Source organism: Chelonia mydas, chromosome 1 (genome assembly GCF_015237465.2).
Source record: "Chelonia mydas isolate rCheMyd1 chromosome 1, rCheMyd1.pri.v2, whole genome shotgun sequence".
In the NCBI taxonomy this organism is placed as follows: Eukaryota; Metazoa; Chordata; order Testudines; family Cheloniidae; genus Chelonia; species Chelonia mydas.
Window position 1 is genome coordinate 321,680,921 of NC_057849.1, and position 17,169 is coordinate 321,698,089.

The window sequence follows — 17,169 nt, forward strand, 5'->3', positions numbered from 1 at the left end:
TTGGTTTGCAGAATCAGACCCCAAAGTTCTCACTTTCTAGAGTCCATTTTTATAGGATTTTCTTCCTATGCCAGTCTATGGGAATTGCTTCATCATGCTGTTGCTGAATCAATCAGCAGATAGCACATTCCTGATGGCTCCGTGCTGCCAGATGTTATCTTGTTCTTTGGTTCTCCCATCCTTGAGGCTGTTCGATAACCCCCCTGCCCTCCAGGGGTCCTCTGGTTATTTCCACTTGACGCCTTCTTCAGCCGACGAACACTGGATTCTTAGGCTGGCACCTCCCTGATCATTCAGTTATTATCCACACCAAGCATCCATCCACATACATCCTGGATCTCTATTTTAATTACAATTGTTAACAAAGCGAGATGAATACAACAAAAGGGCTGGGAGTCTCTGGGTGCTGTTTCTGTTGTTACAGAGTATTGCTTTGAGTCTCTCTCTGTGTGAGTAGTTGTTGTTACAAAGAATTGCTTTGAGAACAGACTCTGTCTTAGAATGTACTAACACAATTAGCAGCTTGCAAGTTTCACACTGAGAGGGAGAGAAACAGTACCAAAAACCAAGAGACCTCTTAATTAGTAATACCCTGGAATTTAAACTATGGGGAATCAAACTCATTTGTGATTTTAATACAGAAATACTTTAATATGATCCAACATTATTTAGGGAGAAGAATTATTTTGTCATATAATCACAGTAGGACCCATTTATACCACTTCAGTAGTGTGAAGAAACATTAAAATGAGCACCCATTTGTGTTCCTTGGTATGTCTGATGACTATTAGGGAAGGTGTAAGATATTTCAGACATTTTTCATTTTGTCCTGTTTAATTACAGAGATTTGCTGTGTAACTTAAAGGTGCTAAAACTGAGTCTTAAATATTTTTAGCTTCTAAAACTTCAGTGAGGAAAATTGTATCTTTTGCCAAGAGAACGATTGCACAGGGAATAATGTTTCATACTTTTCATATTTTTAATGCAACAGATGGAGTGTTCATAAGAAAATAAATGATTTAGTAAGTTGTGTGTTAGTGATGTATGTAATCTTGACTGTCAGGTCAACAGATTTAATACTTCTCAGAACTGCAAATCTTTTCAGGAATAGGAAGTGGTATTGCTCTTTCCTCCCTTTCCCCCTATCCTGCATATGTCTCTTGAGATCTATCTTTATTTTATCTAACTAGTAGTTTAAACTTAGAGTTTATGGAGAATTGGTATGAATCCTTTGATGGCAATCCAGTTCTGTAGTTATTAGGAAGCAAGTTAATATTTATCCAGATCTTCAGTTTCTAGCCTTCAAGCTATGCAGTTAGGTCTGTTAGTTAAATGGTCAAACTAGTTTTTTGGTTTTGTTTGTAAGATGATTTCTTCATCGGTGTTTAGTCTTGCAGTGGATTCGTGTGTGTGTGTGTGTTGACCAAATGTTTATGATGAAATGAATAATATAGGTGACTGCTATAGACAAAACCTTTGAACTGTGCATAGACATGTGCAAGATCAGGGCTTCCCATCTTAAGAAGTCTAAGGTATCTGCTATCTTTGAATATGAAGTAGATAGCAAAGTTTCAGTATTTGCTTTGAGTAAATATGCTCTAGGTTTTCTCTTGAAGAAATCTGCTGTGATGCAGATTTGGAGTGCTACTGTAAAAATAAATAAATAAATCTGTTGTTGCTTGAGGGGTAAGAATCTAAGGTTTGGGAATGAGACACATCTTTTATCAGTTACCACAGTGCATTTTTAAAATCAAGACGTTGTGTTCCCAGTTATGGGGTGTCATGGACAACAGGGTGAGCTCTACCTTGTATCACTCTTCAGTGCATCCCTCCTAGTGATAGGCCCTGGGCCTCCACCTCACTTAAGGGGGACTCCCAAGACTCTGCCATTCTTAGGCTGAGCCACTAGGCTCCAGGACCCTTCTTTCTCACTGTGGCTACTTTTGCAGGGCCAATTTGAATTGAATCCCTTCAGGAATCTTCTATCTTGGGAGCTTTGTGATCAGAAAATGTATCAGTGACACACTGCAGCCTTTTAAAAACAAAGTATTGTTGAATAGTCAACAGGAATGAACTAGTCAAAGTCTTGTATTAAAATAATGAGTAAGGCCTACACACATGAATATTACCTAAACTTTATTCTTTCCTTACAAGTTTTGGGTATGTTCCACTCAGCCTAGACACCCCTAGTCTTGGCCTGGGAAAGAGAGCCAGCCACTGCAACATTCTCTCAGGCCTGGTCTACACTTACAAATTAGATTGACCTAGCTGTGTTGCTGAATGCCATAGTTAAGCCGACCTAACCCCGGTGTAGACACAACTAAGTCAATGGAAGAATTACCACCATTCAGGGAAGTGGATTGCCTGAATTGATGGGAAAACCCTTTCTGTCGATGTAGGAAGCACCTGCACTGCCGTGCTATAGTGGCATAGCTAGGCTGCACCCATGCTGCTGTATCACTTGTAGTATAGAGGTAGCCTCAGTGCCCCTCTGTCGGATACTCCCCTCCAGGCAGTGCTGCCTGCTCACCCTCCTTCCTCTCTAGGCTGGAGTCTTTAACGGTTTAGTTCCCTTTGATCTTAGGCATGGGGCTGGGAAAAATAAAACTGCAAGTCTTGCAGGAGGGCATTTTCCAATAATGATGCCCCCATAGTTCTCTTGAGTACCCTTGGTAATCTCTTGGGAGGTTTTGTCTCCTACTTGTTTTCCCCTAACAGCTTCCTCTGATTTAACTCTGGGCAGTCAAATACAATAATATCAAGCTGGTAAACTGAGGCATATAATTTTCATAGAAGTACAGAAATCTCCACGTTTTCCACAAGGGAGGGTGTAAAGAATGTGCTTAGAAGATGCAGAACATTTTTGAGGCAAAATGTTTTAATTGTAGAAAAAACTTACTGCAATTTCCTGATTTATAGTTTAGGACAACTTTAAAAGGTGTTTGGTATTAAAGGAATAAACAGGTAATTAGAAGTATCTGCTTATTTTCTGAATGTACTTCTTTATTTTTTTTGAAAGGTGGTTATCATCCAGTGAAAATTGGAGATCTTTTCAATGGCCGGTATCATGTAATTAGGAAGCTAGGATGGGGACACTTCTCTACAGTTTGGCTATGCTGGGATATGCAGTAAGAGATCTACATATATATATATATATTTGCCTTTAAACTTTCTCTTTTCCATTTCTAATCAAGTAAATGCTGATTTGTTATATGTGCAATAACTGCTGTTTTAGATACAGGCTGAAGCTATCCAGGTGTTTTGTTGTGTCTTTGTTGTTGTTTGGTAAACAACTGTATATAGAGATGTCCACAGTGTTTTTCTCCTTTTGGTTAAGGATGTATTTTATAGAACTTGTCAGAAGTTGAAGTCTAAGTTTTATTTTCTTAACAAATTATCAGTGCTTATTGAATTCACATGTTTTCTTGAGCTGGAGAACAAGTTAATGTTTTTATTCCTCCTGTATCCTTAATAGTAAACCTAATTGTATTTTGATTAAATGGTAAAATAGAATTGAAATTCTTCTTTTAAAGCCATTACCATTTAAAATATTAATAATTCTGTGATTTCAATATTGTAGAAACAATGCATAAAATACAGTTCTAAAGGTATTGTTATTCTCTGTCATAATGCACTAAATTACGTCAAATATTTTAATTACTGTATTATTGAGAATTTAGGAGTTTCCCCTTAATTTTAAGATAAAATTACCAAAACTTTCCAGATATAATCCTCTGAAGTATGCTTCATAACATCTTTTAGCTCTGGTCATTTGTTGAATACGTTTTTGTTATTTTCAAGGGGGAAGAGGTTTGTTGCAATGAAAGTTGTAAAAAGTGCCCAGCATTATACAGAGACAGCCTTGGATGAAATTAAGTTGCTCAGATGTGTGAGTATTATACTGAGTGCTCAGTACTGATAATGGTAAATTATGTATAGATACAATGGAAGTAAATGCTTTCGAACATCATTATTTTCCCTAAATTTGTTTTCTAAATATATGACATTACTTCATTGTCATTATTTGTAAGGCTCTATAATCTTGCTTAAATTTTTAGAAAAAATGTATTACCCTTCTAAGAAGATGAGTTATTTCCAGTATCTTCTTTCTTTGCTTAGGTTCGTGAAAGTGATCCTAACGATCCAAACAAAGACATGGTTGTACAGTTAATTGATGACTTCAAAATTTCAGGGATGAATGGAATACGTATCCTTTTTTGGCTATTCTTCCTATATTAAGATTAAAATGAAGAGGACAAATGAGTATTTAGTTTTTATACATTAATGTCTTAGTGTATGCAGGGTGGAGTAATTTTTCAAAATAATCTGCTTTCTTTAATTTTTTTTAAAAGTAAAATTTAAGACCATCTCAGAGACATTTAGTCATGCACTGTATTACAGTGTGTAATTCGCTTTCCCTAGTGAAAATAGCTTAATAGTTCTAAATATAATGAAGAATAAAAGATAAACATTTTAAATTTGTTCCTTGATGAACAGGCTTGCCCACTAAAACATCAGAAGACAGGATATTTTTAAAAAATTGAAATTTTATTTACGGTGACCAATGTTCATGGTTTCTCTAACCTTTCCAAATAACATAGTTAAGAAACATGTTGTGCATTAGTTAATGTACTGTGCTTCATTATTATTATTATTATTTTATTATTATAATAAATCCTGCAGTACATTCAATTAGTGTAAGCTGAAAAAGATTTTTTTCTAAAAATAAACAAGCAATTTATGTTGAAACATTATTAGATTAGATTCCAATGTGTGTTACTGTTGTAATATATAGAGAGAAACTTAAAAATGAAGGGTAATCACTCACTTTAGATAAGGAAGAATCATCAACTAATCAGTTATTTTGTTCCTATCCTTTAAATTGTTTATTAATATAAAATGTAGATATGTGATTGGCTGCAGTGTTCTTTAATTCCTGTAACTGGCTAGAGGAGGGATTCTGAGTGACAAATAAAAAACACTGGGTACCTGAATCTTTATGATGCTTTCTAGAATTACAGTCTGTAACGATTCTGATGAAAAGCCATATAGTAAAATATAGTAATGATAGGAAATAATAAACGTGGAAGACTGGATAGATTAGAGGATTGGTAATAGGGTCTGGAGCTTTTTACCTCTAAATCATTGGTTGAAATCCAGCCCAGAGCGTAGGGAGGTTATGTTCCTCCTGTCTGATGGGGGCCAGTGGGGAGATCCCGAGTTGGCTCCTGAAGAAGGTGGTATGCCTCTCCTTCCGAGAGGTAGAAGTACATGAAGTTTCTCTTGTTGCTTATGTGATCCTCTTAGTGAGTTACTGATTAGATGTTAACCTCTTTTTTTTTCTTTTTTTTTGTTTTTGTTTGAGAAATGTTATTGAGAAAATATCTGCCAGCACACCTGGACTTGATAGATTTTTTTTGACATATTTCAATGAGACACTAAAATGAAACAGTCCTCATTAATATGCTTGGTGATTCCCTGCTGCTGCTGAACTATCTTTGCTGATCATGTTTGTTCTTCTTCAAGTAGTGTCCCTATGGGTGCTCCACTGTGCCTGTGATTGGCGACCTTTGGTAGCAGTGCCTGTTGGGCTGCATATGCGCTTCTCGCTGTCTCACGCTGTGAGCAGTGTCTATATCAGCGTTTCCCAAATTGTGTTCTGCATGATGTGAACAGGTGTTCCATGAAAGAATCATCATTTAAAAAAAGGGTCTTTAAATTTTTTTTAATTTTAAATTTGGCAAATTTGAAGCGTAGTTTACAACTCTTTTTGAATGACTATAATTTAACATAAAACTCTTTTTCCGGTTATTGATATATCTCGTATTGACTATAATGGCTTAAAGAGAACGTGGCACGCAAGCATGTTGATGTCTACCCCTTTCTGGCACGTTTCAGTTAGTGACGTCGTACCCCTTCTGCTCGAGGCTGCGCGAACTGCAACAGTATGCACACACCATTCTCTTTACGCCATGTTGAATATAATATATTCATTCAACACTTTCAAACCGGTGGCTCTTTACCGTGTGTGCGATAAGCACAACTAAACTAGTTTCACTCGAAACAATATAAATATTTGTGACAAACAAAATTTGACAAAAATCAGTATTTCTAAATGTTGTTACTAAACCTAATCACCATGAATTTGTGGCTAAAAGAAGGAACTTTGAAACGAAAAGCAAGTTCTTCTGGTACTCCACCTGTGGCCGAAATAAACGAGCAAATATTGTGACACTTCAAAGTGAGGATGAACAATTGCAGTCTTTTGTTGTCGAAAAATCTGTTAGTACTGGTGAGTTATCCAAGGCAAAAGAATTTCCACCAAAGTATATCAAAAAACAAGAAGAAGCAGGTGTTAAAAAACCGAAATGAAAGTGTGATGAAAGTTATTTGTCTTTCGGTTTTACGTGTGTTGGAAATAAAGGTGTTCCTGATGCGCAGTGTGTCGTGTGCAACAAAATACTAGCAAACAGTTCATTGGCTCCTGTTAAACTTCGTAGGCATTTGGAAACCAAGCATGCTGAATACAAAGACAAAGATATAAGTTTTTTCAAGAGGCAGTGTGACTCACTTGGAAATTGTAAACTTTCGATGATTAAAATTGCTAAAACAGACAACAAAAGTGCAACAGTGGCATCTTATTGAGTAAGTTACCGTATAACGCTTGCCGGAGAAGTTCACAGTATTGGAGAAACGCTTATCAAGCCTTGTGCGAAAGATATTGTAACGTGCATGTTGAACGAGCAGTCTGGTAAAAAAAAAATTGATGCTGTACAGTTGTCAAATAATACTGTTGCATGCCGTATTAAAGATCTTGCTGATGACATAGAAAAAGAGCTAGTTTGCCGACTGAAAATTGCCATGAGTATTCATTGCAGCTAGATGAGTCCACTGATGTTTCAGGATTTGCTGTGTTACTAGTATTTGTCCGATATAGATTTAATAATATTATTGAAGAGGACCTGTTCTTATGTGAATCTCTGCAAAGCAACATGACTGGAGAAGAAATATTCAACTGCATCAACAATTTTATCAGAAAGCATGAAATTAGTTAGGGAAAATGTATTGATGTATGTACTGACAGTGCTCGGGCAATGATCGGGAAGATGAAGGGAGCTGTAATGTGAATCATAAGTGTGGCACCAGAAGGCACTAAGAACCATTGTGTTCTACACAGACAAGCACTTGCAAAAATTAAAAAATTGCAAAAATTAAAAAAAATACCAGCATATCTGAAAATTGTGCTCAATGAATCAGTACAAATTATCAATTTTGTCAAATCTCGACCACTTCAATCCAGGTTATTTAAAATTTTGTGCGAGGAAATGGGTAGTCAGCACAAAACACTTCTTTTACATATGGAAGTGAGGTGGCTATCCAGAGGAAAAGTGCTTGTGAGGCTTTTTGAGCTTCGTAGTGAACTACTGGTATTCTTCACTTCAGATAATTCAGGACAAAAATTTAATGACTGTCTGACAAATTCCTTGTGGCTAATGAGACTGCATATTTTTGCAAAATTAAATGAAATTAATCTGTCGCTGCAAGGAAAGAATGTGACCATTTTTACTACAATGGATAAAATTTCGTCGTTAAAAAAGAAACTGGAATTCTGGGCATCTTCTGTAGAACAGAATAACTTCAACTGCTTCCCTACACTACATGAATTTCTGACTGAAGTACATTCTACAGTCCATGAAGAAGTTTCCAGCACCATTTTACAGCACTTACGTGACTTGCAGGCCTCTTTATTAGAATATTTTCCTACAACTACTGATGATAATGTTTGGGTTCGAAATCTGTTTGTAATTACAGCCAAACCAGTCGGCTTTACTGCACATGATTATGAAAGCCTAATTGACTTAATTTCTGATTCTGATTTGAAAGAAAAGTTTAAGGATCTTCCACTGAATAATTTTTGGAGCAGCCTAATAGAAGAGTACCCTAATGTGGCTAAACGTGCAGGTCGAGTGCTCCTTCCTTTTGCCACAACTTATTTGTATGAGACCAGATTTTCGTATTATACTGCAACAAAAAACAAATATAGGAATAGACTTGATGCTGCGCCTGACATGAGGATTCAACTTTCCAGCATTATTCCTAATAGTAAGCTAATTTTGATAGAAAAACGCAGAAACACCAATCCCATTAAATCCAAATTTGTATTTCTGTTTATAAAAATAGATCTTCCTAGTAAAAATCTAATTTGTTTGGTGTTTGTGTAGATATAAAAACAGGTTTTTTTAAGTAGAACACTGTTTTTAATTTTGACTCTTGCACTTGATTTTTGTACTACTTTATACGCGCTTTCCAGTTAGAAATTGTTAGTTCAAGTTATTTTAAATTTGTATTTTTGCTTTGTTTTATAAAATAAAATATATTTGAGCATAAATAACGCAATTTTATATTTGAAAACCAAACAACTACAAAATAATATTATAAGTGTTCCGTAATAGGCTAAAAAGTGTTCCGTGGCCAAAAAAGTTTGGGAAATGCTGTTCTATATAGTGCTGTGCTCTCCAACCACCCTCAGTCCTTTCTCAACCTCTTTTGGTCTGGGACGGAATCCTGAGCAGAGCCCGCCATACATCTGTAGCCTTTAGTAATAGTAGTGTTTCTGTTATAATTTTCTAGATGTTAGAAATTTCCTTTATTTTTCTCTCTCCCCTGGAAAAAAAAATATTTTTTTCCATTTCTCTTCCCTCCCTGTTATTCTTTACCTGAGCATAGGTTTCCTTTTTTCCTGCACCTTTCCCAGTTGGGAAGTCCTCCCTTTCTCGGGGTTATACCCAGATCCCCTGGGTTCAAGAGGTGTCTCTCCTGCCATGAGGCCATCATCGGGAGCGATGGGTACTCACAGTGTGTACGCTGTCTCAGTGAGGAGCTCGTCATACAAAAGTGTACCCACTGCCTCAAATGTAAGGCTCAGTCCAGAAAAACTGAAGCTAAAACTTTTACTAATGGAGAGCTCTCTGTGACCAGTCTCAGACCCTGGCCCTGATACCTCGCCTATGTGTCAGCCACCATTGGCACAGTCATTGGCCATCCTCCTTCGCTGTGTACCATTAAGAGAAAATCTATTCTCTTCTGCTCAGATTAAAAAAGAAATGTGCCACTAGTTCACCCTTTAAGGAGCCGCCTTAGAGAAAGACTTCCCCTGTGAGGTCAGTAGCCTCAACATTTTCAGGAGTGAAACTTCGTGCCTGTGACCGTCCAGGCACTTCCAATACCAGCATTTAGGGGAGGTCTAAGGACCCTAAATGGGCAGGACTGCAGGCGCAAACACTGCCACTCAGAACTGAGAAGGACAGTGCAAGACTTTTGAAATAGGTACCGACCGTCTCAACTAAAATAACTCTGAGTGCTTCAGCACTGACCAAACCCTTGGTGCTAGCCAAGTCTTTCACACTGAGCAAGCCTTCGGCACCAAGCAAGCTCTTGGCACCAATGCAACCTTTGGTACCGCCTATTGGCCGCTTGAGAGACTACTGAGAAGTCATTCTCAGCACCAGCAATGCCCCCAACCTGTATACAGCCACCAGTGCTGATGATGCTCCTGCCAGTACCACAGGAGTTTCAGTACTCACAAGACTTGATCATCTCTGATGCTCCAAAAAAGAAAAGGAGTACTTGTGGCACCTCAGAGACTAACAGGTGCCACAAGTACTCCTTTTCTTTTTGTGGATACAGACTAACATGGCTGCTACTCTGAAATCTGATACTCCAGAGTCACCACTTTTCCGTAACAAGCTCCCTGCAGTTCATGCCTCTTCCCCGGAGACACACCACCACTCCCCTTCATCACTGAGGACCACACCACCCTTCTCTAATGAGGAAGAGGAGGAGGAGGAGGAGTACTCCATTGCACTGTGCACTCCACCCTCCTGTCAAGGGCAGCCACACACATCTTCTCATCCTCAATATCCAGAGACCAGAAGCGATCCAGGTCTCTGGTACTGACCCCCATGGATGCAACCCCACATGCCAGTTGCCCCACATTGGCCTTATTGGGACCTAGGGACTGTGTGCATATAGGGTGCACTTTCCCAAACCATCCGCGGAATAGAAACAGAGACAAATATGCTTTCCATCTTCATCAGTGTCTAGACCGCCTAATGCTGAACCAGAAGCGCTAGAGGAACAGGAGGAAGAAATGGAAGAAGAGATTCTCCCACTTCTCATCTTTCCCTGATGAAGCCATAATGCCACCACCTCCAACATCGGTGGATGATTTTAAACCGTTCCAAGAACTGTTCCGCAGGATTGCAGATTCTCTCCAGATCCGTCTGGAGGAAGTCAGAGAGCAACAGCACAAGTGGCTCGATATCTTACAGGCCTTTACATCAGCAAAGATAGCACTCTCAATCAGTGAGGCCTTGTTGGACCCCACCAAGGTGATCTGGTAGACCCCAGAGTCAATACCATCCACCTACAAATGAGCAGACAAGAAATACTATGTCCTTGGTATGGCTGGGGAATTTCTTTTTTTCCATCCTACTCTGAATTCCCTGGATTGTTAATGCAATACAAGAGAAGGGGCAAAAACACCACTTTAGGATAGCCCCCTACGACAGGGACTGAAAGAGGCAAGACATCTTTGGTCGTAAAGCATACTCTTCCGCTACACTCCAATTCCATATTGCTAAATATGAGGCACTTGTGGCCAAATATAATCACATAAACTATTCCAAATTCCAGGAATTCTGTCAACACCTACCAGATGAGAAGAAGGAACAGTTCCAGGCACTGGTGATGGAAGGACAACTTCTGGCCCGTACGGCGCTACAAGCCTCTCTGGACTCTGCAGACACTGCTGCACACTCTCTTGCAATGACAGTGGTGATGAGACAAGCGTCACGGCTTCACCTTTCCAGGTTCCCCAGAGAGGTGCAGACAGCTGTCGCAGATCTACCCTTTGAAGGTCTTCCTCCCAACTCACAGATTTTCAAATGTGGTGTAGCTGCAATTACTAGAAGAAGGGTGCACAACTAGTTGAAAAACCATATTCCAAGCATAGTTATTGATGGTTTGCGGTCAACTTGGGAGGACATATCTAGGGAGGTCCTGGATCCAGTACCATTCAAATATAATAACTTGGATGATGTAGTGGAGAGTTCACTTATAAAATTGCAAATGACGCCAAGCTGGGAGGACAAGAATAGAATTCAAAATGACCTTGATAAATTGGAGAATTGTCTGAAATCAGTTAGATGAAATTCAATAATGACAAGAGCGAAAACTACACATAGAAAGGAAAATCAAATGCACAACTAGAAAATGGAGAATAACTGGCTAGATGGTAGTACTGCAGACTAGTGTCTGTGGGCTTCACAAACTGAATATGAGCCAGCAATGTGACGCTGTTGCAAAAGACTGATATAATTCTGGGTTATATTAACAAGAATGTCATACGTAAGACATAGGAGGTAATTGTTCCACTCTACTGTGCACTGGTGAGGCCTCATCTGGAGAATTGTGTCCAGTTTTGAGGACCACACTTTAAGAAAGATGTGGACAAACTGGAGAGAGTCCAGAATGGAGCAATAAAAATAATAAAAGGTTTAGAAAACTTAATCTATGATTAAATGTTTTAAAAAATGGTCATGTTTGATCTTAAGAAAAGAAGTCTGAGCAGGACCCTGATAAGTCTTCAAATATGTTAAGGGCTGTTACAAAGAGGATGGTGATCAGTTGTTCCCCATGCCCATGAGGATAGGACAAGAAGTAATGGACTTAAACTGCAGCAAGGAAGATTTAGGTTAGATATTAGGAAAACTTTCTTTCTATAAGGATAGTTAAGTACTGGAATAGTTACCAAGAGAGGTTGTGGAATCCCTGTCACTGGTGTTTTTTAAGAACAAGTTAGACAAACACCTGTCAGAGATGATCTAAGTATGCATAACCCTTCCTCAGTTTGGGTGGATAGACTAGATGACCTTTCAAGGTCGCTGCCAGCCCTGCATTTCTATGAAGTTATGATTTTCATTCTGTTCATGAGGACTATTTTTTTAGAGGGACGATGGGCACTTTAGCTCAAGTGCAAAAAAGTATTATGGTTGAGCTAAATAAGAAGTTACTTTGAAAATTATCCTTATTTAAATCCCAGATGTCTGTATGGTCTTTGAAGTTCTTGGACATCATCTCTTAAAATGGATAATCAAATCCAACTATCAAGGCCTTCCTATCCATTGCGTAAAAAGTATAATTCGACAGGTAAGATTTGCTAATGTTTTAATTTTTTTCCACAGTGTTGCTTTACTTTGATGTTCATGTGTTGATATTTCAACTGCAGATCATGCCAGGAAATATACAGTAGGTACTAATTGCATAGGTGTTCCCATAGGTAGCTGTTGAGAGTATCCTTTCCTATAACATGCATTTGTGCACATTGCTTGCTTTGTGTGTGTTGATATTCCATTAGATACTGAGCTCTTCCACAAAACATATGCTTAAATTTTAAGTCAATCTGTTTCTTACAAATTTAAGAGTATTTGAAAATAAGGAAATCCGTTATCTTGATTAATAAATGGACCACAATTTCATCTTTCATACTGAGCCACCTTCAGAATATACAACAGAAGATCAATGGAAAATAATATAAACATAATATTTAAAAAATTAATACCAATTGCATCTCTGCCTGAAAACCAGATCCTCAGGAGATATACATTAAAAAACCGAGGATAGGATTTTCAGAAGTATCCAAATGATTTAAGAACACACATCTAAAGATGATTAGGCACTTTTGAAATTTCCACTTTTAGAGTTCTCTCTCATATGTACATTCCTACATTGCACCATACAAACCAAATGGCTGGGGAGATGAACTTACAGAAATAAAGTGCCAGAGAGGGAAAAGATCAGACATAGTATCTTACTGTTAGGGCCCTACTAAATTTATGATTCATTTTGGTAAATTTCACTGTAATAGGATTTAAAAAATAATAAATTTCATGATTTCAGCTATTTAAATCTGAAATTTCATGGTGGTGTAATTGTAGGGGTCCTGACCCAAAAAGGAGTTGTGGGTGGTCACAAGATTGTTGCAGGGGGAGTTGCGGTACTGCTACCCTTACTTCAGAGCTGGACAGCTGGAGAGCAGTGTCTCCTGGCCGGGATCCCAGCTCTGAAGGCAGAGCTGCTGCCAACAGCAGCACAGAAGTAAGGATGCCACCCTTACTTCTGCCCTGCTGCTGCTTGCAGAGCTGGGCCCTCAGTCAGCAGCCACCACGCTCCAGCCGCCCAGCTCTGAAGGCAGCAGAGCAGAAAAAGGATGGCATGGCATGGTATGGTATTGCCACCCTTACTTCTGCACTGCTGCTGGCAGGGCGCTGCCTTCAGATCTGGGTGCCTGGCCAACAGCTGCCGCTCTCCAACCGCCCAGCTCTGAAGGCAGCATAGAAGTAAGGGTGACAATACTGCAACCCCCCTAAAACAACCTTGCGACCCCCCTGCAACTCCCTTTTGGGACAGGACCCTCAATTCAAGAAATGCTGGTCTCCCCCATGAAATCTTTATAGTATAGGGTAAAAGTACATAAAAGACTAGATTTCACGGTCTGTGGTGCGTTTTCCATGGCCGTGATGAAGTGAGTTTTAGCCCACGAAAGCTTATGCCCAAATAAATTCATTAGTCTCTAAGGTGCTACAAGGACCCCTCGTTGTTTTTACAGACAGCAAAGTAGCTCCTTATCTGAGCTGTACCATGTCAGATGCCTCTGTATCCCATTGCAGTGTTGCAGTGCTTTAGGTAGCCTTTAAAGAGTGTCCTTGCCTTCCAGACATGGGTGATTGTTTATTTCAGACTAGTGGTTCAGGACTCTCTGTGTTCAGGAGCATGAGCCAGGCTCCCGCCTCTGGACTCACAAGTTCTGCTCTTCAGCTTCATCTTTTAACTTTGGAACTTTGGCTTGTGAGACCTTGATTTCTTCACAGTGCCTTGTGTCCTTTAAGCCTCAAAACGTTTCAGCTCTTTTTAGCTTCAGGAGGTCTCAGCAGAATTTCACTGCAAGGCTTGAAGGCTGTGTTCATGTGTTGATGACTGCTACTTAATTACAGAGCAGCCATCAGATTTCTTTGACACTACATGTGCCCACTAACAGGGACGGCAAGTTATATGGGCTCATGGTGCCTGGGCTCAGAGGTGAAAGTAAGCCGGAGCGCCGTACCGGGGTGGATCGGCTTCCCCAGGCGCAGTTTAAAGGTCCTGCAGCTCCCAGCAGTGGCGGGAGCCCCCGGCCCTTTAAATTGCTGCCAGAGCCCTGGGGTAGCGGCAGCAGGGCTGGGGTGGCGATTTAAAGGGCCCGGGGCGGTAGTGGCGGCTGGAGCCCTGTCCCCGGAGCCCTGCTGCCGGAGCCCTGGGGAAGCAATGGCGGGGCTCCGGGGACGATTTAAAGGGTCCAGGGCTCTGGCCGCCACTACCACCCAGGGCCCTTTAAATCACTGCCAGAGCCCCTGGCTGCCGCTGTTACCCCGGGGAGGGGGAAGGAGGCACTTGCCGGTACAGGGCGGGCCGGGGCTGGCTCTGACCTCCCCCAACCCCTCCCCTTCTGCCTGAGGCCCCACTCCTTCCGGGGGCCAGAGCTGGCCCCAGCCCAGCCCCTTACTGGTAAGTCCCTAGACTTACTTTCACCCCTGCCTGGGCTCCACCAATATTCAGGGCCCAGGGGCCCAGCTCCACCAATGTTTGGGGCCGGGTCTCTCCCCCGGCCCCGCCTGCCACCCCCATGCATCTCCCCCAAGTGTCCCCCAGCCCCCACTTGCTGCCCCCGCTCACTGCCTGGAGCCTGCAGCTCACGCTAACTCTGCTCTGCCGGCTTCTGGCATCAACTGCTGCCTCAGGGTCCTAGTGCCCCCCTGCACTGGGGCCAAGGCAGGTTGCCCTTCCACCCCAGCCCTGAACCCCTCCCACACCCCAAACCCCTCATCCCCAGCCCCAGACAGAACCCTCACATCCCCCGCACCCTAACCCTCTGCCCTCCACACCCCTCATCCTCACACAAAGCCCTCATCCCCCACACCCCACTCCTCTGCCCTAGCCCTGAGCCCCCTCACACACCCCAAACCCCTCATCCTCACCCCTGCACCCTATCCTATCCTATCCATCCTAGAGCCTGCAACCCTCACCGCCTCCTGCACATCCACCCCCTGCCCCATCCCGGAGCCTGTCCCCAAACTCCCTCCCAGAACCTGCACCCCAACCCTCTGCACTCCCTCCCAGAGCCTGCACCCCTCACCCCTTCCTGCACCCTTACCCCTTGCCCCAGCCCAGAGCCTGCACTCCACACCCCCTCCTGCACCCCCACCCACTGCCCCAGCCCAGAGCCTGCACCCAGCACCCAAACTCCAGCCCAGAGCCTGCACCCCAGACCCCCTCCCCCACCCAAACTCCAGCCCAGAGCCTGCACCCCTCCTGCATCCTAATCCCCAGCCCCAGTCCAGGGCCTGCATCCCAGACCCCCTCCCCCACCCACATTCCCCCCAGACCTCCTCCCCCAACCCAAACTCCCTCCCAGAGCCTTAGGCAGGTGGGGGGCGGAGTTTAGGTGGGGGCGGGTTCTGGGCACCACCAAAATTTCTACAAACCTGCCACGCCTGCCCACTAGTTAGTCACTCTAGAGACCTGAGCTTTGACACTTATGGTATGTCTACACTACAAATTTAGGTTGATTTTATGTACGTTGACATTGAGCCTCCAATTGAAGCAAGTCGATCTTGAATGTCCCCAGTATGCTCTTTGTGTCAGTGGAGTGCATCCTCACTAGCAGTGCTTGCATCGACCTATGGAGTGCTGCACTGTAGGTAGCTATTCCACAGTGCATGGAGCTGAGCGGAATGTTGGGTTGGGCTTGCAATGCCTCATAGGACCAAAACAGTTGTGTGGGTGGTTATGGGAACATGGCATTAGCATCCCATGATGCACTTACCTCACGTCCTCCGTCCCTCCCTGAAATCAATGGCAAAGAAACCAAGCCTTTTTTCCTAAGCCTGGGTTACCCGCGCAGACGCCACAGCACGGCAAGCATGGACCCCGCTCAGCTGTACACTGTTGTTGTGAGCATTACAAACACCTCACACCTTATCCTGCTGTATTTATTCAGCCGAAGCAGGAGACAACGTGTGGAACAATGTGATGCCATGCAAGCAGCACTGCTGGAAGCCTTGGAGTGGAGCAATTTGCAGATGCTGACAACAGTTGCGCATGACCTTGACATGGTGGGGCGCCGCTTCTGGGCCCGGGAAGCAAGCACTGACGGGTGGGACCACATAATTATGCGGCTAAGGGATGACAAGCAGTGGCTGCAGAACTTTCGAATGCATAAGGCCACTTTCATGGAACTGTGTGAAGAACTTTCCCCAGCCCTGAAGCGCAGCAATACTAAAATGAGAGCTGCTCTGACAGTTGAGAAATGGGTGGTGATAGCTCTGTGGAAGCTTGCAACGCCAGACTGCTGCCAGTCAGTGGGGAATCAATTCGGAGTGGGTAAATCTACCGTGGGGTCTGTTGTGATCAAAGTTGCCAGGGCAATAAATAGACTTCTGCTAAGAAGGGTAGTGACTTTGGGAAACGTGCAGGACATAGTGGATTGTTTTGCCATGATGGGTTTTCCTAACTGTGGTGGGGTGATAAACGGCATGCATAGCCCTATCTTGGTACCAGACCACCTTGCCAAAGAGTACATAAACCGAAAGGGGTACTTCTCAATGGTGTTGCAAGTGCTGGTGAATCACAGGGGCCATTTCACCAACATCAACGTGGGGTGGTTGGGAAAGGTGCATGATGCGTGCATCTTTAGGAACTCTGGTCTATTCAGAAAGCTGCAAGCAGGAACTTTCCTTCCAGACTGCAGAATAACTGTTGGTGATGTTGAAATGCCAATTGTGATCCTGGGAGACCCAGCCTACCCCTTTCTCATGAAGCCGTACACTGGCAGCCTCGATAGCAGTAAGGACCGGTTCAACCATAGGCTGAGCAAGTACAGAATGGTTGATGGAATGTGCCTTTAGATGTTTAAAAGCCCGCTGGCATTGTTTGGTTACTAGGTTAAACCTCAGTGAAAGCAATATCCCCATTGTTGTTGCTGCCTGCTGTGTACTCCATAATATCTGTGAAACAAAAGGAGAAAAGTTTCTGGTGGGGTGTGGGGTTGAGGCAGATCAGCTGGCAGCCAAT

General features: G+C 42.3%; 1 protein-coding gene across 17 annotated transcripts in view; it reads left to right on the top strand.

The window, feature by feature from the left end:
- SRPK2 (SRSF protein kinase 2) overlaps positions 1-17,169 on the top strand; it is a 311,814-nt gene that overhangs the window by 193,874 nt on the left and 100,771 nt on the right. For 16 of the 17 annotated variants that reach the window (XM_043551885.1, XM_043551812.1, XM_043551834.1 and 13 more), the window contains 4 exons: positions 3,020-3,128; positions 3,802-3,889; positions 4,120-4,207; positions 12,104-12,210. In XM_043551885.1, coding sequence (XP_043407820.1) covers positions 3,020-3,128; positions 3,802-3,889; positions 4,120-4,207; positions 12,104-12,210 — 392 coding nt within the window. The remainder of the gene's footprint in view (positions 1-3,019; positions 3,129-3,801; positions 3,890-4,119; positions 4,208-12,103; positions 12,211-17,169) is intronic. The other variant, XM_043551894.1, reaches the window with a different exon arrangement.